The sequence below is a fragment of the Bos grunniens genome, chromosome 16 (genome assembly GCF_055505025.1).
Source record: "Bos grunniens cultivar Pamir isolate PY7600 chromosome 16, Bosgru_T2T1.0, whole genome shotgun sequence".
NCBI classification, from domain to species: Eukaryota; Metazoa; Chordata; class Mammalia; order Artiodactyla; family Bovidae; genus Bos; species Bos grunniens.
The window spans coordinates 35,682,705-35,708,210 of record NC_141180.1 but is presented as its reverse complement, the minus strand read 5'-3'; the positions used below and the strand labels follow the sequence as shown (position 1 = coordinate 35,708,210).

General features: G+C 47.4%; 1 protein-coding gene across 1 annotated transcript; it reads left to right on the top strand.

Moving 5' to 3' along the window:
• Positions 1-2,046: 2,046 nt before the first annotated feature.
• Positions 2,047-16,320, top strand: ERRFI1 (ERBB receptor feedback inhibitor 1). The gene is made up of 4 exons (XM_086344288.1): positions 2,047-2,229; positions 12,443-12,638; positions 12,750-12,826; positions 13,685-16,320. The coding sequence occupies exons 2-4, from the start codon at positions 12,517-12,519 to the stop codon at positions 14,866-14,868; spliced, it is 1,383 nt and encodes a 460-aa protein (XP_086200414.1). The 5' UTR covers positions 2,047-2,229; positions 12,443-12,516; the 3' UTR covers positions 14,869-16,320.
• The last annotated feature ends 9,186 nt before the right edge of the window (positions 16,321-25,506 follow it).

Sequence of the window (25,506 nt, the reverse complement as noted above, 5' to 3'; positions counted from 1 at the left end):
TGGGTTTTGTTTTTTTTTTATAATTTACCAAAACATTAGCCCCTCATTCGGCTCCCAGCTCCCAATCCTATAGTGAGTATCCTGTTGATCTTCTTTCTCTAAAGAAGGGGTGTGTTTGATGGTTGCTCTAGTGATTATCACTGTTTAATGAATGGGAGAATGTAAAAGCTCGCCAGTAAGGCCAAAGCCCAAATTACAGCTGTATTGTGGCGACTTGAAATAGTGCAACTAGGGTTCCTTTTGGGTGAAACTTGAGCTCAGCTAAGTCCCCATTCATTAAATGCTGGACTGTGAGGTCTGAAAAGATGTTCTCTGGCAAGTTCCCATGCTGATCCCTTTTTTACACTGATAACAGTTGTATGGGTAAGCTGTAAACTTTAGTGAAATCAAAATGGGGTTGGGGGGAAATCTGTGTAACTGTGAATCAAAAAATCTAGTTGATTCGTAAGAAAGTTAGCATTAGTTATGCCTAATTGCCATCATTTCCTAAAATAATACCAAATGGCAATAAGAAAACTTAACAGAAAGATGGAACAACTGAACTGTTGATAAGTAGCCTAGCCATGAAAATGACCTAAGAAAATGACCCAAAAGAGCTCATCAAAATGGGGGGATAGAGTTCTCTTGGCTAAATATCTTGCACATAAAAGAGTTTTGTTTTCTTGTTTTATCTTTCTTTCTTTTCTTTTTTCTTTCTTTCTTCTTCTTTTTTTTTTTTTTTTTTTGGAGTTTAAGGCCTTGAATTCAAAATTAGGCCTTTGAATTAAATTTAAAAGAAAGTAAGTAAATAACAGTGTGGAGGAGGCAAATCATTTCGTGCAGTGTAAAGTTAATAGTTAACCTGATAATGAGGTCGCAATCTCATTCCATATGTTAAACTACCCCAATTAGGCAGCGCTAAATGTCTAACTATCCGGCATTACTGCTGAAATGCAAAAAGGGCCTCTGCAGAGACCAAAGAGGTCAGCAGGAGGTCTCTGGCCTCTACTCAACAGAGTACCATTCAGGGGATTTGTTCTAGTTAAAACTGGAGGGTTTCTGTCTGTTTGCTTTTTTTCTTACTTTAGTTACTCTTGGTTTGTTATCATTTGTATTATTTATTTTACGGTTAAACTATAAGCCTAAGTTGCATCACTGGCGCCCTGAGAAACCTCCTCCCGCCGGCTCGCTGGTGTTTTGTCCTTGGACATCAGTGGCTGCCCTGATGCCAAGAGATGTTGAGGTCTGCGTGGGTCTATTAAGTAAACAAGAGATTGGAACTCAAGCGGACACCGGGTTGTGGGTGGCGGACACCTTCTGGAAGCCCGTGGCCGGCCCTATCCGAGTCAACTGCCAACCAGGCCTGGGCTCCATGTGCAGACTTGTGGTCAGAGGAGAGATGGCCCGGCACCCACACGAATGTGGCCTCGCTGACCCTCGCCGTCTCACACTGTGTCACTCTGCCCACGCTGTCCTCCGATGCCCCGCTCTGTCCTTTCTTGTCTTGCGCAGACCCTTGATGCCCCGCGCTGTCCCTCCCACACCTTGGCCCGCAGGCCTCGTGGTGAGTGTGGGTCCTGCAGGCGGGAGACGCGCCCCCCACCCGCCTCTCCAGGCCGGCTCGCAGAGGCTCTGCTCGCCTCCCCGCGGTGCCTTCGGCCCACCCACGCGGCCCGCGGACAGAGGAAGAGAAAACCCTCCCCAGGGCTGCAAACGACGGAAACCCCGTGCGAGGCATGGCGCCACCTTTGGTTCGGGCAGGAACCGCGGCCGAGGCCGGGCGGCCTGCACTCTTCAGAGGAAGATTCAGGGGAAGGAGTGCCCGGAGGCGGGCAGCAGCCTCCCGGATTTGGGAGAGCAGAGGGACGCCCGGGCCGCAGCAGGCCAAAAACACGTCCCTCGGGAGACAAAGACTGCTTCCCTGGCGAGGGGCCACCCGACGCCAGTGGACCCCACGAGAGCACCTTGACCGCGACATCGCCCCTTTAAGGGGCTTGAGGCCGGGATTGGCTGCGCGGTGGAGGTGGGGCGGTGAGCGGTGACGTCACGGCCCCGCCCCCTTACTATATAGTGAGGCGGCGGCGATAGGGACGACGGCGGCCGAGTGCGAGCTTAGAGTGCGAGCCGGAGCGAGCGGCTGGTGTTGGGCGAGGCGCCTGCGCGGTGTAGGGCCCCTGAGCCCGAGTCGCTGAGACAGCCGGGACGGACATGCGCGGGAGGGCGCCGTGGGGCAGCCGCGGCTCTGCTGGGGTAAGGGGCCTATGGGCCCGGGGCGGGAAGGGCGGCGCCGCGCCCCTCGGGACTCCGGGAGGCTCCCGACGCGGGGCGGGTCCCTGGGCGCGAAGAGGGTCTCCCGGCGCGGAGTCTCCCGGGACGGAGGGAGGGGCCGGCCCGGCGCTCTGGAGACGCGCGGCTCCAGGAGCGGCGAGCTGGGGTCCTGCGGCCGCGGGTTGGCGGCGGCCTCGGGCTCTTTCCTCCTCTTTCCCGGGGCTGCGCGAGTCTGGTCCACACCGCGCGCCCGCAGACTGGGTCGGAGAGCTGCTGGGGGCCGGGATCGGCGCGGGTTCTGACCCACGGTCCCACTGCTTGGTCTCGGCGACGACAGTCATCCCCAGTCGGTGTTCTTAATTCATCCGAGCAGCCCTGTGCCCTTCTCCTCCCAGGAACGCGATTCTTTGCTAGAACGTCCTAAATGCTGTCTCAAAAGGGAAAGAACTGCAGAATTGTGTTCGAAACGTGAACGCTTATTAGATATTTCGCCTCTGTGCCTGTGTGCATTTATATGTATATCGTAGTCTTGTACAAATTAGATGACTCTTTCATCAGGATTAGTACCGTATTGGTACGCAAAGTCTTTATTAGGATTTCGTCATTGCTTGAAAGAAACCAGTCTCTTACCTGATAAAAAAATATGAATAGATTGTTAGTCATAAACTTAAGTGCAGTCAGAATAGAGACTGTAGCTTTAAAAGAGATGTGTTGGTGACTTTAGGTACACCTGCAACACAGGTAGGGCAAGACTGGTTTCTAGGCAACTGTCAGGGGTGAAGAAAGGTGAGGTTAAAATGCTTTTTTCCCCCCTTCTCTTCTGGAGAACAAGTGTTCTGCAAAATTTCAAGCTTTTATAAATCTGTTAAGAATGCAGTGAGAAAGCATTTGTTGAGAAGACTGAGGCATCTGATTAAGTTCACCATACCTTGTCTTGCTTTCTTTTTTTAAACTGCATTTCTGGTTTTTTGTTTTTCCTTTTTCTTTTCTTTTTTAAACCTCACTGGAATTATGTAGTTGTAAGTGGAGTTTTTCTTAAAGGCATTTTGATACCCATTTCAGGAAATGACCAAGTTTTGTTAAGACCAAAATGAAAGAAATCAGGTCCTTGTTAACAGGCTGACAGTGATTGGTTATCAGTATGTTATCAATCAATCAGGCCCCTTTGCAGATATTAGCAAATTTGAAGAGAACAAATTGGTTATAGCATGGAGTTCATTGCCTTCACTTCAAGCACAGAGGTTTCCTTTTCATCTGTGTGTTCTTGTGGACACTCACTGGGACTAACAATGTATAACCCCACAGATACTAGATTGTAAACTCCTTAAGGGCAGGAACCCTGCCTTGCACAGCTTCTGTCTTAGGCAGCTTTGCACGTTAGTTGATGATTGATAATTTCCGGAAAGCATGTTTTACATTTTAAAATTCAGCAGGGTTGCACCAGTCACTGATAAAGCTCAGAAAGCAAATCTGCTTTTTTCGAATGGCTGTTATGAAATGTCTGAATTATTCGTATTTTTGACAGATGGGGAGAACCAGCATTGTGATGCACTGGGTTTCCTACTTTAAGTTCACAGTGGACACTAGTCGCTCGGTTCTGTGAGATTTAATTACAGTGTACACCTGAGTTTTTGTGTGGAAAGAGCTCTTAACTGCCGCTCCTCGGAAGCCAAACCAGATAGTACTTCCCTTCTGCTGGTAGTAATGGTAGCTTTTAAAAGCAAGTCACCCAAATTACAGGTGCAATCTAACATGCTGGAAACTGACCTGAATTTCTGCATACCATCAGGTTTCTTTAGAAGGATGAGCAGAGGAGGGGAAAGGTGGTGCCAAGGGTAATTCCAGGAATTTGAATGTCACCGTCTCCCTCTAGCAGAGGCACAACTCTTTTCTTGATCTAAATACAGTTGAATCGGTACAGCAGCATCAGGATTCCTGGAGCATCCTTTGGTGCTGCTGTTTGGTCATGCATTTTAAAAGCTGATGGATAATTTCATTTTAGAGAAACGAAATCTCGTTGTGGCATTCTGGCATTATCCACACAGCATAAACACATGCTTTTTAAAGATAGATAAAATTGGTAAGTTTCGAGGGTTCTGAACCTAAGTGACTAGCTTCATACAGCAATTATTTTAAGGTAAGGAAGAGTTAGCATGGGATTCAGATTTCAGAAGAGAGAATAAAAGAATTCTGCCATTTGGAGTCACTGCTACTTGAATCCAGTCCCTGTACCATCAAATTGGGCAATATTACCAAAAGGCTGTTGAATGTATCTTTTAAATACGGGGCTGTGGCTACATGAGTTAGCCCTTTTCAACTCCAGAGTGCCATGATTCCACAAAACATTACAGTCTAACAGAAGACACAGTAGGAAGATAAGGATGGGAAGATACCATCCAAGAGCGCTTGTTAAATAAAGGTCCCCCCAGAATATGAAACTCGACGAGTCACAGGTTGTCTTTTGAAGATACTGTTCCCCTCTGCATGAAATGCTCTCCTCCTGAGTCTTCTCACGGCTGCCTTTTCTTCATCCTTTAGATTCACATTTGAAAAATCACGCAAGAGAAGCCTGCCTTCACTGCCTGCGTGAATAGGTCCTCATCCCTCCTTGTCCTCTTATTGTTTCCCATTTGATCCCTTGGCAGTGACCACAATCTGAAACTGCATGCCTGCCTGTTACCTCTCTCCTCGCTAGACTGGGCCTTCCTCAGGCAGCACCATGTCCCTTTCAATGAGCGTCGTATCTAGTCAAAAAGAGTAAGCATCTGGTAGCTGTTTGTGAAAATATCAGTGAAACCGTGCCCTCTTAAGAAACCATGAGCTAAACACAGGAGCTGAGTTCAGTCTTGCTCTGCCCAGTGGACCAGTGCTCGGGTCCTGTTCTGTGTATCAGTCTCCCCACCTGTAACCAAGAGGAGGAGAAACGTGGCTGTCGCCTACAAAGCAGACACTCTAGAAAGGAGAGGTGAGGAAAGTGTAGCTAGGAAGATGCTGGACCGTGCTGATCCTTAGCAGATAGGAGGATGCTTCACCTCACTTCACCCCCTCCTCTGCAAAATGGAGATCATGATCCCTGCCTCTTCTTACAGGGATGTTGTGGGGATCAAGTGGGATGACATGTTAGAAAGTGTTTTTTCATTTGTGGAACACTTTCCAAATACAAGACATTCTATCATTATATTCTGGTTCTTACAGTAGAGCCTGATTATAAGACTCTATTGTAATAATGCCTCACAGAGATCCAGGCTGGGAGTAGATTCAAAGGAGGCTCTCTGGGTATATGTTGTGACCCCTTTTTATGGGTGAAAACAGACCTGCATTATTATCAAACGGATTATATCAAGCGGAGCGTCCCTGTGTCACTAAAGGTCGAGGGTCTCAAAGAACTGTTTGAGGTGGTCACAGAATAGATCAATACCTTAATCCCCTCTCTCCTTTTAGAGGATAGATAGGACAGAACTGCAAGTAATAACTCTTACTGGAGATCTGAGGGACTGGAGCTTAAATAGGAACTTTGATACACTAAAGGTAACCCAAGAAAAACTGTTACCAGTCAACAGAGCCCCAGGACAGTCTGTCTGAGCCCCCCCAAAGACTTGGGCTCCACAGTGGCTCAGATCATCCATCCGTCAGCGAGGTGTGTGGGAGAACCTGGCTCAAGCCTGGAGCCTAGGTCCCTCAGCTCTGTGCCTCCAGTTCCTTGTCTGTAAATGAGGGTAATCACAGGCACCCAGCTCCCAGGGCTGTGGATTAAATTAGGTAATACACATGAAGCACTTAGAACAATGCCCGTCAGATAAGCATCCAGGGAACTAGTGATTATGCTTGCTGAGTTTCTGTTCTCTGTAACAATCCCAGGTTACCCACTGGGTGACTTAAACGCTCGTTAAATAAATTTGAAGTTTGAAAGACACGCTTCCCATCATTAGACTATTGTGCTCATCCTCATTAAGATTTGAATAGAAATCCTGTATCTCCTACAATTGGAAACCTACCATGCACGTGTCTGAAAGGAATAATATTTTTCCCTCCAGTGTGTATGTGTTCCGCTGATGCTAGTGGTGCTCTGTAGGGAAGGGACAAAGGACAGAAGCATCTGTTCTTGCCTCGGGGTGTTTCTGCTGTGTCACCGGGGCCGTGTGGGAGACGGCGCGAGTCCAGAGGCTGGCAGTGACCATGGAGTTGAATAAATAGGTTTTCCATTGGCTTGCCATTTCTTAAAATACTTAGCTAGAAAATATTATGAATTATTCCTGAACTTAGGTCATCCAGCTTTGACTGTGACAGAGTGAAGGTGAAATATTCTCCTGGTCGCATTGGTTTTTACCACCTGCCAATGAGCTATTATGTACCAGGCCTGGAGCTGCATGAGGACGAAATATGTCCATTCCCACTGGGCCGCTCATTTCTTCACAGAAACCACGGAGTTTCATTCCACGTTATTAACTTCGTTCAACACCCTTGTAAGTCATCTGGGCATTCAGGGTGAAGCTGTTGATGCTTCCACAGAGCGGCCCCTACCTTGCGGCCCCCTCTCTTCCTCTGCCCTCCGCCCCTCGGCAGATCACACCTGTTAAAATCCGAGCAACACCCTGAATTAAAGCCAGTGATTTTTGAAGAGCCTTCTGCTTTCAGTGAATCAACTCAGACCACACAACACCATAGCAGTTGTGAACACGGAATGTGTTAGGTGAGGAGCAAATCAGTAGGTTTTCTCATATTCCTAATAAAAGTGAAAACCCTCTAGAACAGCCAGACTGAATGTTCATTGCAGATCGCTCGGCCATTAGTGCTGTAGACACTGATCACAGGAAAAATAGTGAGGTTTGGTTTGGTTTTCTTTTTTTTACTTTGCCAAAGGTGACTATTTTAGACATTTTCAGAATGAAAGATGAGTTGGTTTCTTTGAGGGGTTGGGGGGTATCTCAAATCCTGGTATTTGTCACAGTCTGAACTCTGTTTCTTTTTTCTCAAATTTTGGCTCTAAATATAGTTACCTGATAGCTCCCTGGATATGGAAATTGTTAGGGAGGTAATTGTTAAATGCAGCTGAGGAGACCATTTATCACCCTGAATAAACAGAAATCAGGTTCTTAAACCAGATTGAAAGAAGGAAATTACATCACACTTTTAAATAAGGAAGCACTGAGTAGAACTGGATGAGTCGTGTGACAAAAATGTGCCCCTCCCCCTCTCGTGGATTGCTTCTGAGATTTATTAATGAGATCTGTGGCCAGGTAAGCATATCTAGGTTACTGTCTTAAGGTAGCCTGGTTTTTTAAAGAACAGTATCAAAGAGGTTATCCTCAAACAAAAAGCATGTGATTTCACCTATTTAATAAAGAATGTGGAATGTGCTTTTGGGTGTACCCCCCCCCTTTTTTTTTTTTTAAGGAAAATGAACTTAAATTTAGCAGCAAAAACACAGTAGGTGCCTTATAATCCAGAAGAGAAGGTGACATTGTGTCTGTTGTTAGGAAGCCCCTACCTGATTGCTTTAAGCAAGCATGTAGTAACAGCTGCTAGTTTGGAAAGTTACAGTGTTAACCATTTAAGCTTCTAATCTTTTTACTGCTGCTGCTAAGTCACTTCAGTGGGATCCCATAGACGGCAGCCCACCAGGCTCCCCCGTCCCTGGGATTCTCCAGGCAAGAACACTGGAGTGGGTTGCCATTTCCTTCTCCAAATCTTTTTACTACCTAGTCTCAAAACCGTCTGCTTTGGGCTTTGGAAATGAATTTAGTGAGCATTCCTTGCCGGCTCCATGTCCCTAGACTTGTATTATAATTGACCAGTGTCACCAAATGTTTATCCCTTACAAATCTGTGCTTTTTCCCTTCTTCACTGATATATATTATAAATTACATGAGTCTTTCATGTAATTACTTTTTTAAAAAAAATGAGGTGAATGTTTTCTCAGAGTCCACTTAATAAGCATGTGTTAGAGATGAATGAGGCCAGGATCTGTTGAAGGAGGGGAGGCGGAGAGTCCTGTTGTAGAAAATCAGCATGATAGAAGAGGACTAGGGCACAGCACAGAATAATCAGGCCCTGGAGACACTTCTCTGGCTTTTCTGGAGAAAGCAGGTTCACGGAGAAGATAGCATGAGAACCGCCCTAAAGGATATGTTGATTTCTAACAGCAGTTTGGGGAAAGGAGAAGCAAGAGCTTGAAAAAGGCTGGACTGGGGCCTTGTTCCGGAGGCCTTCAATGGCAGGCTGAGCGGCATGTATGGAGAAGCCTTTGAAGGTCTTTGAGCAGCGGAAGATCTAAGCTGGAGCTTAGGTTAGGTCAGGGACAGAGATCCAGCGTGTAGGGTGGATTGGGGATCTTCATAGCCAAGGCAGATTAGGACAGAAAGAAGATAGACTTGAGAAAAACAGCATAGAAATGAGCTCTGGCCCTTGGTGATTCAACGCACGTCTGCTGTGGCTCAGGATAAAAATGGTGCCTTTGGGAGACGTGTGATCTGCTTAGAACATGAACTAGTTTGGGAAGGGAGTGTGGCAAGAGGGGTTTGGTTTGTGGAGTTCCAGATGCCAGGGGACCATCCAGGTGGAAAGGTAATCACCAGACAATAGGACACACAAAGTGGAGGCTTGAGCCAGGGCTGGACCTGGGATTCAGGAGCTGTGATGTGGGGTTGAAGCCCTCTACGGGGATCAGAACTCAAGGCGGCGCCCAGGTTGTTAGGACAGAAAGTAAAGGGGCAACCTCAAGAAACAGATGGTTTTAGGGTTGTCCTTTGTTTTTCCTTGAATTAAAAAAAAACCAAATCAAGTGATGTTAATAGGAAAAAGGAGTTCATACCTGCCATTGGTATTGAACAGCATTTTCGACCCTAAAAGGCTAAAGATTAGTCCACATATTTCAGAGGAGCTTCCATACCCAAGATTATGGAGACCCTGGTCAGTGTGCTAGGCTGCCCAGATGCCCATCAGGTTTCGTGTTTCTGCATTTCATCACCCAGTGCCATCTTGGACTTGTAGATCCTGGTTTTCCCCAGGACAGGGGAGGGGGGTATCTTTTGCAGTTGTTTTCCTAATGAATCTTAAGGCAGAGCTCGTTTTACACATGTAAGGGGACAAAATTCACAACACAACAGTATCAGCTTAAGTTTCCTTGAGCTCCGCACACATTTCTTTTAACTCAGGGTTGACCAATGGATGGATCCACCACCCCTACTCCAAGGAGTACATATATTGAATGCTTCTAGAGTTTTTTAAGAGGCATAAAAGAATTCCAGGTGGTTCCGCCCCACACCCACAGTTTATTGCCTGGGGAACACCCTGTAGAAGTTGGCTTCTGGACCCCGAGCAGGCTGCCCTCCTGGGAGTCCACCGAGGGGGGAGTTATTCTCCAGAAGGAGAGAGAGAGAGCAGTGACACTGCGGCGGAGCTCCCCGTGCGAGCCAGTGGGAGGTTTGGACAGTTTCATAACACAGCCCATTCACAATTCCCCATTGAAATGTAGAGGCAGGTCACCTTCGATGAATGCACAAAGACGCTATTGTGGTCACAGCGAGCTGCCTTAGTGAACACAATTCTTTTTATACTAAAAAAAAAAAAAATTTTTTTCCCTTTAAGAAAGCTAACAAGTAGGTGATAGAAACAATGACCGAAAAATAACTTTTTCTAGAACATATACAGAATGTTAAGGGACCATTGACGACGGAGGGCCAGGATTCCGAGGCCATTTCAGCAGAGGCGATGGTTACACAATCACTCTGTTGAAAGCGAAGATTTAGATGGCATTAGGAGTCTGACACACAGTAATTACTGGTAGTTCTTGTTGGCCTGCAGACAGGTGGGGGCTGGGCCTCCACAGTCCCCCGCAGCACTTTCCTGTAATCTGGATGGGCGATCTTCAAACGTGTGCTTTCAAACCACTTAAATACCATATTCTCCTTCCTCTCTGGCCTTTCATTTTTCTATCACCACAGATACACTCCCTGTTGTCCTGCCAGCGCTTGTAGATCTCTTAGGAAGAGCACTCTAAACCACCGGGCAGGGTCAGAGAAGAAGTGTCTAGCAAATCTTTTTCTAAAGCTTGTCTTTAAAATTTTTTTCTTAGAGCTTAAACTGAATTCAAAGGAAGTAAAAACACATTTCGCTGTGTTCCTAATCTAAAAACCAACCCTCAAAAACAACAGAAAAGACCTCCCCTAAATAACTTAGATTTCTGAAATGATGGGTTCCCCCCTGCTTCTTTATCTTTAGAGACTGATGAAAGATAAAGTTTGACTATTAGAAATAATATTTTAAACCTATTAAGTCTCTGCCTGGTATATTCAAACAGCTGACTTTGGGAGAGTAAAAAGGCTGAGAAGTGGTAATTGGGCCCCCGGTCCTTTGTCACTGAAACAGTACCTTCTCTACATTCCTTTTTACGAAAAAAAAAAAAAAAAAACAGAATATTTGCAGAGTGTTTTTCTAGACCCTTAACTTAAAAACAGCTCTGTGCCTTACATATTGTATACATTCAGTTGATACTGACAATACTAATAGTTTGATGGCGTTGTACAAATACACATTCAACAAACGTCTCCTTACCCAGCACCTGCTCCTGTTCAGGTGGTGATAATTAATGACTGGGACACAGCTTCTTTCCTGAGCTCGCAGTCTCGTAGGGGGTGACAGATCGGTCCCTAAAACAGAACCCTGACTGTGTGCCGCCTCCCTCTGCTCCGCACACCCATCTCTCGTACTCATGTCAGCCACTGCCCTCAGCGCAGCACCCAGCTCTCTCGGTTTGTGCAAACACAGTTGCCGAGTGGATGAGAACGGGTCATAAAGTGTATGTACACATCACAGAAGGGGTCACTGTGACGCAGAGGGCCTACGGGGTATGTTCTCAACTTGTTCTAAGCGGATATGAGTATCTGAAGAGGGGGCAGAGACGGGTGCTAATCATGAGTACACCTTGCCAACGAATACAGGAAACTAAAGAGAGGCAGTGGGGACTGAGGGGAGGGTTGGAGGGCTCTGAAGAGAGGGGCGGCTGGATTAGGAGAAATTGCACTGACTTGGCCTCTGTCACCCATGCCTCACAGCGAGGCGGCACATAAATTACCAGGCACTCCACCGAGGAGAATGCAGAGAATGCAGACCGCAGTTTGCCTTCAAAAGGGAGGAGGATGCTGTCCAGGCCTCTGCCCGAAGCCGGTCATCCTGCAGAACTTGATTTTTTTTTACAGAACAGGAGTGAGTGTCCTCTGTGCATGAGGACGTCTCGATCCCTACACAAGCAGTGACTGGAGAATTTGTCTTCCCGGGGCCCATCTCCACCCCCCCGCCACCACCCCCACCCCTGAAATACAGAATCTAAATAAGTGCTGGGCTTGTGGGGTCATCAAGTGACAGCTGTAGACCCTCTGCTTCATCAGAGCGTTGGGTCTTAGTGAACAGTGGTGCTGCCATATTGAACACAGTAATTCCTGAAATGACTTTCTTAGCTTGGGACAGGGTGGGGTGCAGGGAGTAAGGAATGAGCTCCACGCTCAGCGCAACCACACGGGCAGGTCGGTCTACTAGGAGGCTGGAGAGACGTCTGTGTGAGGCCTCTCTGTGTGCACTTGTCTGCCCCCCACGCCCAACCCCAAGGTCTGCCCTGGCCTGAGACAGACTGTTTCTCGTTGGCTGAAAACACCTCAAATCTTAGTATTTATTGCATGCATGCTAAGTTGCTTCAGTCATATCCGACTCTCTGCAACCCTGTGGACTGTAGCTGCCAGGCTCCTCAGTCCATGGGATTCTTGAGGCAAGAATACTGGAGTGGGTTGTCATTGCCTCCTCCAGGGCATCTTCCCAACCCAGGGATGGAATCCACATCCCTTAATACCTCCTGCATTGGCAAGGAGGTTCTTTACCACTAGTGCCATCTGGGAAGCCTGTGTTTAACACCACCACCCCTACCCCCAAAAAAGACTTTTAGTGTCGGTATTTAAGTAACCTCATGAAAAGTAAGAACTCAGTAGTGTTACGACGTGCTGCGGTCCCTGGGGTTGCAGAGAGTCGGAACCAACTTGGTAACTGAACAGCAGCAACAGCAAATGTAAACCTGACTGGGAGGAAGTCTGTAACTGGATGTTTCTGTTCCGCAGGCCCTGGAATTCTCTCCCTTCAAGTTCCTCGTGTTTGGGGATTGTTTACCCTGCTCTTAACCTCCTCTGTACCCACCCCTCCCCCCCACCAGGGAATGAAAGCCACCGGTTGACCGTACGCATCCCTGGGCATCACAAGTCTGAAGACGTCCCAGAATAAGCCACAATGTCCATGGCAGGAGTGGCTGCTCAGGAGATCAGAGTCCCGTTAAAAACTGGGTTTCTGCACGATGGCCAAGCCTTGGGAAGCTTGAAGGCCTGCTGGGGTGGCCGCAGCGAGTTTGAGAAGTAAGTGCAGGATGTGGGGTTGCCAGAGCCCCCAAGCGGGTAACATTGGAGCGAGAGAGGGGACGTGGTTGCTACTTGTTTGTGACCCAGATGTCCGTCCTTCCCTTTCAGCGGCTTTTTGAACATTGACCCAATAACCATGGCCTACAGTCTGAACTCGCGGGCGCAGGAGCAGCTAACCTCCATCGGTACGTATCCAGAGCGTCCTGAGAACCCAGGTGCCCTCGGCATAGGGAGAGGAAGCTAGCAGCCCCGAGGGAGCCTGTGCCCCAGTGCTGTTTTCTAAATGAGGAAGTGACCGAGGCCATTTCCGACAGGAGTCTGACCCCTAGTGGCAGCAGATCCTGAAGTAAGCGTGTTCTTGTCAGGCTCTCGGTGGCTCAGCCGGAGTCACTGGGTCTCTGTGTGGAGGCGTGAAGCCACCCCAGCCAGGAGACACACTGAACTCTCCAGAACCTCGGACATGAGCTCTCTTCTTCCTTACTAGCTTCGAACACCTGTTTGAAGGTAACAGAATAGTACAGATACTGACAGAAACTTAGACGAATGTGTGTATCATCAGCCCTTCTAGTTTTTTGCCAAGGGCTACCTGTCACGTCGCAGGTGAATCTCCTGGCTCTGGGTATCGCAATGGGCCAGGTAAGGCCTCGTCTTATCTCAGGCCTGCCCTGCGTGTCCTGGGTGGCCTGTCTTGCAAATGGCCAGGTTGGTGTGGCCTGGCTTCCCAAATTACATGCTGTTCACCTTCCGTGGACTTCGCACATGTCACAGAACCTGTCTGGGGCGTGTGGGCGTGCGCCGTGCACACGGCCAAGACGATGGAAGAGATAATTTGTTCTTTGAACCAGATCAGGTGCGTTCCCCGCCTCCGGCCCTTGATTACACCCGCAGCAGTTGCCTGGGTGTGCTCAGCGTTCCAGCAGCTGGTGTTTCACCACGAGTGACCCAGCCGAAGGCGACAGGAATCCAGGCTGCTGGGGTGGAGTCCAATTCCCCCCCATGGGGAGAGCACAGACCATCCTCCATAACCTCTCGTTTCCTTCCAGGGCGCACCTCCAGATCCACCCCGATGAGCAGCAGCCACTGTGCAGAGCACGGCCCCCCTCCGAAGTCCCGCCTGCCTCCCCTCATCATCCCCCCAAGTGAAGGCTGGGGGCAGCAGGAGCAGGACCGGGTGGCATGTGGACTGAAGAAGCTGGCGGTGAACGGGGTCTGTGCCGCCACACCCCCGCTAACCCCTGTCAAGAGTCCCCTGTCCCTCTTCTCCAGCTCAGCGCCCTGTGAGCGGGGCTCCCGGCCCCTGCCGCCACTGCCCATCTCCGAGGACCTCACCCTGGATGAGACAGACTGCGAGGTCGAGTTCCTCACCAGCTCGGACACGGACTTCCTTCTGGAAGACTGCGGGCTCTCCGACTTCAGAGCCGACGGCCCCGGCAGGCGCAGCTTCCGAGGGTGCGGACAGATCAACTATGCATATTTTGATACCCCAACCGTCTCCGCCGTGGATCTCAGCCAGGAACCCGACCAGGCTGCCGGGGCACCGAGTGCCAACCCCCCTCCGCCCCAGGCCCACCGGAGACTGAGGAGGTCTCACTCAGGCCCCGCGGGGTCCTTCAACAAGCCGGCCATCAGGATCTCCAGCTCCGTGCACAGGGCTTCTCCCAATTCCGACGACGACAAGCCTGAAGTTCCCCCTCGGGTCCCCATCCCTCCCCGGCCGGCCAAGCCAGACTACAGAAGGTGGTCAGCCGAGGTCACCTCCAGTACGTATAGCGATGAGGACAGGCCCCCCAAAGTCCCACCGAGAGAGCCCTTGTCCCGGAGCAACTCCCGCACCCCAAGCCCCAAAAGCCTCCCATCTTACCTCAACGGGGTCATGCCCCCCACGCAGAGCTTTGCCCCCGACCCCAAGTACGTGAGCAGCAAAGCCCTGCAGAGACAGCACAGCGAGGGGGCTGCCGGCAAGGCACCCTGCATCCTGCCCATCATTGAAAATGGGAAGAAGGTGAGCTCCACACACTACTACCTGCTCCCTGAGAGGCCACCCTACCTGGACAGATTCGAAAAATTTTTTAGGGAAGCAGAAGAAACACACGGGAACACCCCTGTCCACCCCCTCCTGGCCAATGGCAGTATCTCTTCAGCCCCAGAAAAGCTGGACCTAAAGCCACGAGTGGACCCGGGAGGCCATGTGAAGCGCAAACATTTCTCCTACGTGGTTTCTCCTTAGACCCTGGAGTCCTGGCTCAGCAGAGGTGGCATGGAAGCGAGTGGTTCTCTCACAGTTCCCCAGACCTGTCAAGGTTCCCTGGGAAAGTAGTCCAGATCACAGGATCAGAGAGTCGAACTCTCCGTCTGAACGGGAAGAGCTTAGAGAGTCGGGAGGTGCTGAGGTGCTGAGCATCCCTGACCGTGTGAGCGTCAGAGAAAAGTCTGCTCAAGCCTGTCATTTAAAGATGCGCTGCAGGGAGGAAGGACAAGGGACACGCATCTGTGTGCACGCTGCACGCCTGCATCTGCACTTGTGGTAAAACCATAGATTCCAGCTGCAAGTTAACCCAGTGGTTCCTGTCTTAGAGTAATATATATTTAGAACAAGAAAAACTCAAGCTGGAGGATGGCTCCTGAGAGACTGAACATTGAGCAAATGGGAGAGAATACAGTATTGTTTAGCTCAGAATCATAAAATATTATATATATATATATATATTATTATTATTTTTGCATAATAAGGTTGAAGATTGCCAGCTCTGAGGCCTCTTCTGTTTTGTCTCATTTATTTTTGCAAGCAGTTTTTCCATGGAGGGCAGGCCATACATTCTTTCCATGACTTCACCTGCCTGCTTTAAGTCGTCCTGAGACCTGAATCCTGTAGGTCTTGCTGGAGGGATGGCAGCAGCTTTGGTACCGTATTCTCACCTGTCTGGGTCTCATATGAACAATGGGAAGGTAACAGAATAAGTCACTTTTCCTTACCATTCCTTCTCTGTTCCACCCCCAGGAAACACAGGACACATGGGGAAAAGCAAACTCTTGGCCAGTGTTGAGGATGTCAGTTGAGGCCATGAAACAGTCAGCTGTTGGGTTGAGAGTATCTATGTGGAGATGTGTGTTGTGGGTTTCTTTTTTTTTTTTTTTTTCCCCTCCCCTATTTTAGTTGCATATGAATAAACAAATACAACACAAGCTGGCCTTGTGTTGCTGGTTCCTCTTCAGTATTTCCTGGGGATTATTTGCTTTCTAAGTAAAACCCTTCTGACCAACAGCCCAGTATGTCTTAAGACCGGAGGTCATGTCACCTACTTTGGAAGCTCTCACGGCAGGCTGCTCCGCTCGGATCTGGTGAGACACAGAGCTTGTGTTGCACTTCCACGTGCTTCGCTGTATTTATCTTGTGTAGAGCAGCACAGAAGAGATGGTGCTCATTAACAGAAGTACCTTACTACAATGTTCTCCACATTAAACAAGCTGTTTACAGTTTAAACTGCTGAGTGATGTTATTTGAGCTATTTAAAGCTTATATTTTAGTATGAACTAAATGAAGGTTAAAACATGCTTTAGAAAAAGGCACTGATTTCTGCATTTATGTGTACAGTATTGGACAAAGGATTTTATTCATTTTTGTTGCATTATTTTGAATATTGTCTTTTCATTTTAATAAAGTTATAATACTTATTTATGACACCGTTAATAATGTTTCTTGCCTACACTCTTATACAATTTTGTGTCTCGAGTAGTATGACAACTTGACCATTTTTAAGCACAAAGGAAGATGTTTTACACTTGAATTTTACCATTAATGTACACTTGAAATTTACCATTATTCCCTAAAATGAGAAATAATTTGAGCAATTTAGATTTAAGTAGTATACAGACAATGGCAAAAGTGAGCTGTTTGTATTTACCTGCAACAATTTAAAGGGTCCTTTGAATTGATGCTGGTATGTTGCCATGGAAACAGTTTCCATGTGGGAAGGGATGTCCCCATCAAGTAGACTGTACCAGGAAGGAACCAGCTCTGACGTGGACGTGACATGTCTCATCTTGGGCTTGAGGACTAGGTCTGGATTGCCCTGGGTCCTTTGGAAGGCCCTGCTTTTTGCTTGACCTGAGGCCCCCAAAGAAAGTACAGCCTGCCCTGGTCTCTCAGAGTCACAGTTTTGGGAAGTAGGAGGATACAGGGATGCTGTTGGGGAGGGCACCCTCCCGTCCAGTGTCACTCGCCTAGTTTCCTTTGCTCTCCTCTGCCCTCAAGCTTCCCACATGACAGCAAAGCTGCCGTGACATTGACTGCATCCTCGTCTGTACTGGGTTTCTGCCAGTGTCAAGAGTGAGGATTCAACACACACAATCTGGGCTGAAAGTCCAGCACGGGCTGTTTCTAATGACCTGTTGGGCGATTCTTCAAAATCTGTATGTCGGTTTTCTCACTGGTAAAGTTAATAGGGGGGGCAGGGGTGATGCCTATGGGAATTACCTTTGACAATTACATGTAAACCAGTAACTAAATGTAAACACAGTGAGGGCCTGGTCTGTGAGTTGATTTTGTGATTCTCTGTTGCTCACCCTAAGCCCACAAGTTGGACATTATTTCTGGCATTTAACAGATGAAGAAATGGACTTGAGTTCATTTATCAGACATTCGTTGAGTAACTACATGCTTGGAACACACACCCAGGAATTTGAAGCAGTACATAATGACCATTTGTGATAAACCCTAGGAAGGCATGAACGGTGGTGGTGACAGGATAACAAAACACCCCCTCCCCTTGCTGCATCCCCCAAGGTGATAGGGTCTGAAGGGGTGGAATCTGAGCTGAAGGAAGCAGAGTGAACAGGGAGGGACAGGAGAGGAGACACTGAGGCCAGAGGAGAGCTGGGTGTTTTCCAGAAGCCAGAAGTTATACAGTGAGATGGACAATGGGAAAGGGTGGTCGGTACCACCCAGAGGTCCAAGCGGAGGAGGGATGCGGTGGGATGTGTTTTCAAAAGGCCAGTTGTATGGAGAATAGATTGGAAACAAGGAAACTTCAGGACAGAGGCTGTCAGAATTGAGATCCGAGCGTCAGACGGTGGGAAAGAAAAAAATTGGCTTTGAAGATAATACTTCAAGGTAGAAACAGAAGGCTGGGGACCTTAGGTGGGAGACAGTCCCAGGTATGTGGCTTGGGCTGCCATAAGTATCCCCCAGCTTTCTGCAAGCCTTTTCTTTGTACAGTGGTCAAGTTGTTTAGTCACCAAATCATGTCTGACTCTTGCAATCCCATGGACTGAAGCCCACAAGGCTCCTCTGTCCATGGGATTCTCCAAGCAAGAATACTGGAGTGGGTAGCCATTTCTTTCTCCAGGGAATCTTCCCAACCCAGGGATGGAGTGCATGTCTCCTTCATTGGCAGGCAGATTCTTTACTGCTAAGCCACATGGGAAGTCGGTTGTGGTCAAGACAATCTTTAATTCATTGTGTATTTGCTTCACTCTTCACCTTTGAGTTTTCCTTGATTTTGAAAGAATGTTATCTTTTTTTTTTTTTTGGTGGGGGGCAGGCTGCGTTGGGTCTTCATAGTGGTGTGCAGACTTCATTAGTTGCAGCCCACAGGTTCAGTTGCTCTGGGACATGTGGGATCTTAGTTCCCTGACCAGGGATCGAGCCTGTGTCCCTACATTAGAAGGTGGATTCTTAACCACTGGACTCCCAGGGAAGTCCTGCAAAAATATTATCTTTTCCTCTTTCTTCTTGGCCATTGCCACTAGCAACCAGAACGTTATCCATTTGCCAACTCAGTCCTCGTCCGGCACACAGAGCAGAAGGAATGCTAAGCACTTCCCTGGCCTAGGACAGCCCTGGGCCTGCTCTCTTAGTGTTGATAAGGCCATTATGTCGAGGAAACGGCCACTCTTAGCAGCCACTGAATGCACTGTTGAGGTCTCTTCCCATACCCAGTAACAAAGCTCTGGCTTTAAGTCAGGAAATGCAGGCGCCTCTCAGCTTCCCACAGTCTCTGTTCCCCATCCATGGGAGACCATGGCAGAGCAGGACCCAGCCCTATAAAAATAGAAGGAATTTATTATTAGGGATTGTTTCATGGTAGAAAACAGAAGCTAAGTTCAAGAGGACTCTTTTGTAAGTCAACTCCAAATCTGAATTATATTAAAGTCTCTCTAGGCTGCAACAATCAAATATACATTGCCAATCTCACAAAGTTCCACATTCTAATGAAGTTTAACCTGGTTTATATGTTGCTTATTTCTCCTTCGGTCTCAAGGGCTGTCTTAACTATGTCATGAAAAGATTAAGAGGATGTTTCTTCAATGCTAGGGCCCTGAGTTAAAACAGTAAAGTTGTAGATTTTTCTAGAGCAGTTCATAGGAAAGAGAACTACATCCGCCCACTGGTTCAAGAATCAAAATGTTTATTATGCTGTTCTCTATTTTAGTTCTCCCTTTTTTTGGCTGCACTTCTAGGCCTACGAGATCTTATTTCCCAAACCAGAGATCAAACCCATGCCCTCTACAGTGGAAGCATGGAATCTTATCTACAGGACTGCCAGGGCAGTCCCAGTAATTTAGTTTTTAATTTCATCACATAATCTATTATTTTAGGGTACATGGAGACTTTTTCTCAAAAATAAGCTCCTGGTTATTTCATATATAGCTTGTCTTTCTTTTTTTTTAACTTTCATTTTGAGATTAATGATAAATTCTTAAGTTTCAAAATCAGTACAGAGAGGTCCCCTGGACCCATTAACCAGATTCCCCAACAATAAGATATAATCATTGTCCATTATCAAAACCAGGAAAGTGAGGACTTCTGGTGGTCCAGTGGCTAAGACACTTCCACTGCAAGAGGCGTGGGTTCAATTCTTGGTCGGGGAGTTCCGGGGTACGGCCAAAAATAACCCCAGGAAGCTGACTACATTGTCACAACACGCATAATACAGAATTTTATTTAGCAATAGTTACATCAAAATAGACTTAGGTCCTACTTTTAAAAATTAACTTGGAAATTCGTTCTGTCATTCTGTTAGGCAATTTGTGAAAAACTAATAAAGCTTTAAAACTATGTTACCTTGTAAAAATTTCTACATTTTGGTAATGGCAGTTGAGAAGATAGAACTGACTCATGTTCATTTTGATCTGCCAAGATTTTCTGCAAGATTAATTTTCATTAACTCGAGTAAGGATATTACTTCATGAGGATTCATGAATGATTTTTCCTTTAAAGGCCTTCAGATAGACGGAGACTTAATGTTCCGTATCTTTGAATCTGAACTTGAGACAAGCCAGGAGGCACACTGTGAATTCCTAAACCAGTCCTAAAGCTTGAGGGGTCGGTGTTTGAATGCTTGTTCTTAAGAAAGTAAGTTTGGGTCAAACTAAAACACACTCAGGGACTTGTTTGCTTTGCAGACGAGGCCATTTGGCAAATGTTCTGACCCTTCTCCTCTCCACATTCAAACCTTACACCTTTTAAGAGAAGTTTTGGAGTTTTATTTGGAAAAAGTAGAGAGAAGTAAGAACGGGATAGAAGGTTCAAGTCCATTCAAAGTTGGCTGCCTCTCCTTTTATCAGGACTAAGTGAGGGGCTTCCCTGGTGGTCCAGTAGTTAAGAGTCCGCCTGCCAATGCAGGACACACGGGTGCAAGCCGTGGTCTGGGAAGATCCTATGTGCCTCGGGGCAACTAAGCCTGTGCGCCACGGCTACTGAGCCCACACGCTCTAGGGCCTGTGCTCCACAATGAGAAGCCTCGTACGGCATCTAGAGAGTAGTCCCTGCTCACCTTAACTAGTGAAAGCCCTTGCGCAGCAACGAAGACCCAAATAAATAAATTATTATTTTTTTTTTTAATAGCTCAGGGAATGAAAAAAAAAGACTGAGTGAAATAATGTAACTCAAGCATGCGTAATGCAATCTGAGGGTGTGAATTTTCATGCTTGCTTTTTGCTTGCCATGTATCAAATTTCAAGGTATTTCTTCCTCAGCCACCCAGATCTGTGACTAGAGCGTGTTTAAACAAGCGCACCTCGGCTCCCATGTGATATGCCCAGAACTCAGTAGCAAACCTACGTACACCACGCATGTTTCCCCACACTTGCAGAAGTGCTTTCACGTCAGAGCAGCCCTCGACAGCCCTTTGTTCCTCAGCCCATGGCCACCTGCGGGTGGAGCTGCTTGGGAAGGTTTTCCCTGCCTAGAAAGAGAGCTGCTGGCAGGCCACTAGGCTTACACGTGCCTCCCCTATGCCATCAGCCTTCACCCCGTGATCTCATAAAATGGCCAAGAACCCCAAGCGAGCCCACCTGTAGCAAGTCCTCTAAAACAGCATCCCTTATGGCAGATAACCCTGCCCTTCCCCTTCCCGCAACCAAAGCAGAAGCTGGCAAGGGGGGAACCAACTGGTTATAATCAAGGGACCAATCCCTGGGAATGTAGGAGCATTCATCATCTTGACTTTTTGCCCTGATGCAGAAAGGCAGCAGCTTCATTCCTTGGCAATCACTGTGGATCTGCGTCAAATAAACATCTTCATCACACGCTTCTGGTGTGCTTCTTCAAAGATTGCAGTCATGAGGGATGAGCCCAGCACCTCCTCCGGGGACTGCTTGACTTCTGTCCCCTCCCCTCTTGTGTAAGGCAGGATGAGTCCGTCTGTCTGGCTGAGCCCAGAGCAGCCCCCAGCTTAGTGTGCAGGAAGCTTATTTTGCTGGTTTCCCTGGCCGTGCTGGGGTTCCTGCAGGTACTGGTGTCCTGTACACAGTTTTCTGTCTATTGACAGTAACCAATCACAGTTCCTGGCTAAGCAGAAGTCAAGGCAGGATCCCAAGGCACAGGGAGGCCTGGGAGCCCAGCTCAGCGCACCCACAGCAGCCCAGATGCATGATAAGACTTGTCCACGCATCGTCCCAGCCCAGGAGCCTCTAATTACACGTCTGGGGCTCACAGGAGCCCAGGTGGCCCAGCTCACATGATCCCAGAACTGTGAAGAGATTGCGGGAACAGTTCTCACTGCCCTCGCAGCCGGGTGGGCGAGGCTCCTCTGAGCCCCGTGCGTCATTTCAATATAAATTATAACAACCGCCTTCCAAAGACAACAAGAGTGCATTTAACCAGGCGGCTCTTCTCCAAGCATTGCCACCATTATATCCTCCCATCAAGGTTCCGACCAAACTCTACCTTTGCAGTCTTTCCAGCTCAACTTTCCACCTCCTCCAGACCTCCAACTTGAATAGCAGAAAACTGTTGGGCCTCGTAGCAGAACCAATGCAAAAAACACAATATCAGGTCCCCAAGCAGCTGGGTTTTCCCCCGTACAATAAAGCTGTGGCCCACGAGGTGGATCGTGGGAAGCCACTTTGACTAGTGGATCCTGTTCCTGCAGCTCCTTGACCGTATTGACAGCCAACAGAAATTTCTGTTTCCCAGGGTCTTCATAAAGCACACTGAAATCTTCTGTGAAGACATCAGCATCCACCTTACAACCAAGCCATCTTCCTTAAAAGAAAAGACACCTGGGGACTTCCCTGGTGGTCCAGAGTCTAAGATTCAGCGCTCCCAATGCAGGGGCCCAGGTTCAATCCTTGGTCAGGGAACTAGATCCCACAGGCCGCAACTAAGACCGGGCATGGCCAAATATATAAATACTTTTTTTTTTAAATAGAACATATAAAAAGAAAAGACACCTGTGTGGAGCCAAGCAACAAAGTCACTGTCACTGGAACCAAAATCTCAACTGGCACATGCTGGTCAGCAGCTTATTCAGGAAAGAAAGCTGAGCCGTGGGAGGGGGTAACACAACAGGTGTTGATCCTGTCGTCAGTCAGCTGTGTGGGAGGATTTTGAGGAGAGCAGCCAGAAATCTGTTTTTGTTTTTGTTTTCAAAGCTATAAGTTTGTTATTTTTTTTTTCTTCCGAGCTCACTGGATGCTGAATCAGTTCGATTGTTCCTTCTGTAAGAAACCACACACTTTAATGGGATTAAGCAAATAGCCACTTATCTGGTCATTGATAAGGATCCTATAAAGAAATTGATTTATCAAACTGAAATCCTCATTTTATTGTTTTTTAAAAATATTTATTTCATTTACTTGACTTCACCCGGTCTTAGCCATGACACATGGGATCTTCAGTCTTCAGTTGCAGCACGTGAACTCTTGTTGTAGTATCTAGTTCCTTGATCAGGGATCAAACCCAGGCCCCCTGCATTGGGAGCACAGAGTCTCAGCCACTGGACCACCAGGAAAGTCCATGAAATCCTCATTTTAAATTTTTTCCTCTAAAGCTTGGCGTATCAGGCTGTTGTTGTTCAGTCTCCGACTCTTTTTGACCCTATGGACTACAGCATGCCAGGCTTCCCTATCCCTATCTCCCGGAGTTTGCTCAAATTTATGTCCATTGAGTCAGTGATGCTATCTGACCATCTCATCCTCTGCCATCCTCTTCTCCTTTTAACTTCATTCTTGCCCAGCATCAGGGTCTTTTCCAATGAGTTGGCAGTTCACATCAGGTGGTCAAAGTATTAGAGCTTCAGCTTCAGCATCAGCCCTTCCAATGACTATTCAAGGTTGATTTCCTTTAGGATTGACTGGTTTCATCTCCTTGCAGTCCAAGGGACTCTCAAGAGTCTTCTCCAGCACCACAATTCAAAAGCATCAATTCTTTAGCACTTGGCCTTCTTTAGGGTCCAACTCTCACATCCACACATGACTATTGGAAAAAACCATAGCTTTGACTAGACGGACCTTTGTCGGCAAAGAGATGTCTCTACTCTTTAATATGCTGTTTAGATTTGCTATATCTTTTCTTCCAAGGAGCAAGCACCTTTTAATTTCAAAGCTGAAATCACCGTCTGCAGTGATTTGGGAGCCCAAGAAAACAAAATCTGTCTCTGCTTCCACTTTTTCCTTTTCTAGTTGCCATGAAGTGATGGGACCTTATGCCAAGATCTTAGTTTTTTGAATGCTGAATTTCAACTCAGCTTTTTCACTCTCCTCTTTCACCTTCATCAAGAGGCTCTTTAGTTCCTCTTCACTTTCTGCCATTAGAATGGTATCATCTGCTTATTTGAAGTTTTGATCAATCTGTAGACATCTGTTTATGTCTATTTTTTTCCTCAAATCTATTCTTAATGATTTTATGTATTCAGTAATCCTAACAAGACAGTTTTCTGAATACAGAGCTTTCTCTGAACAGCCTTATAGGCAAAAAGGGGTGTTCTCTTCCTACCCTGGTGGCTCAGATGATAAGGAATCTGCCTACAATGCAAGAGACCCAGGTTCAGTCCCTGGGTTGGGAAGATCCCCAGGAGGAGGGAATGGAACACACTCCAGTATTCTTGCCTGGAGAATTTCACGGACAGAAGAGACTGGCGGGCTATAGTCCATGGGGTCGCAAAGAGTCGGACATGACTGAGTGACAACACACACACACACCATCCCACCCAGGGTGCATTATAATTCTGTCCTTACTTAATCCCCACCCAGTGCTCATTTCCAGCTATGCAAACTCACATTATTCTTTCTGAATCATACAGAAGTGCCACGCCCTGAGTTGCACATAAAACTTTGCCGTATTATTTATGCCTCAGTGTGTCCTGACACAAGTTGTGGCTGACTTAGAAGAGCCCATTTATACTTTTCTGGAATTATTGATTACCTCATTTCCCCATAACTGGTTCTAGGTGGGAATTTCACAGAAAGGTTTCCTTCTAAAATTTTGTAGTCTAATTTTGAGGCTATGCTTTCAACTCCTTTTCTGGTTACTAATTCTGATGTTGGAAGGTCCTTTTCCTAAAGTTGGAGCTTATTTGGAGTGGTGCAGAGCCCTTATTATTTTTTTTTTAACTGCCTCCGTTTATTTCTGGATGCTCTGGGTCTTCACTGCTACGCAGGGGCTTTCTCTCACTGTGGAGAGTGGGGGCTACTCTCTAGTTGCGGTACACAGGCTTCTCGTCGAGGTGGCTTCTTTTGGTGCAGAGCACGGGGTCTAAGTGCACGGGTTTCCGCAACTGCGGCACATGGTCTCGGTAGTTGTCAGAGCCCCTCTTGTAGTTCACAGCCAGGGATGTAACACGGCAGGGCTGTGGGGAGTCCATCCACGGCTTAACACGTATAGCCCTCCTGCCTCCCTGCTAAACATCTCCTGAAATCTCCCGAAATGAAGAATAAAAGCCAAAAACATCTCTTTGGCAGTGCAGACTGTTTCAGGAATTCATGAAAGACGCAGAGCAGATAGGTGTGGCCTGATGGAGCAATCGGATCAAAGGGAAAGGAAGGCTAAAATATTCGCAGGCAATGACTTCTGTGAAAGCCGTTCCAAGAGTTCTGCGAAAGTTCTGTGTTTATGGGCACAGAACAGGAAGCAGCCCTGGGGCAGTCGTCAGGGTGATTATCTGCGGAACCACTTGCAGAGGATCTGCTGGCCAGCCGCTCCCACCCCCAACCCTGCGCTAAGCCGTGCCAGTGAGTGTCTGCCTCCAGGCTAGAGTGCTGGTGTCCAAGAGACAGGACCCAGGTGACAAGGAAGTCTCCAGGTGGGGTGGAAAGCCCTACCTGATGAAAAGGACCCGTCCCCACTGCACACCCTGTCCAGAAGCACGGACCCTTCCTCTTCCTAGGACACAAAATCTGAGCCTGGATCCACTGACAGAAGGGGAGTTTTCAAACACAAACATGAGCATAAAAGGAAAAATCATTGAAACTTTGGGAAAAAACTAATATCAAGAAGAGCACAAAACTCTATAAACAGAGACCAGCACTCGTGCAGACATTTCACAAAGCAAACACATGAAAATAATCCTCAGAGATTAGACACAGTATTACATGACACAAAAAAAAGGCATTTAAAAAAAAAAAAAAAAAGAAAAAGGGCTTC

Coding starts and splice junctions, on each gene's coding strand:
- ERRFI1 (XM_086344288.1), top strand. CDS start 12,517: ATGTCCATGGCAGGAGTGGCTGCTCAGGAGATCAGAGTCCCGTTAAAA. Junction 12,639..12,749: donor GGCCGCAGCGAGTTTGAGAA/GTAAGTGCAGGA, acceptor CTTCCCTTTCAG/CGGCTTTTTGAACATTGACC. Junction 12,827..13,684: donor GGAGCAGCTAACCTCCATCG/GTACGTATCCAG, acceptor GTTTCCTTCCAG/GGCGCACCTCCAGATCCACC.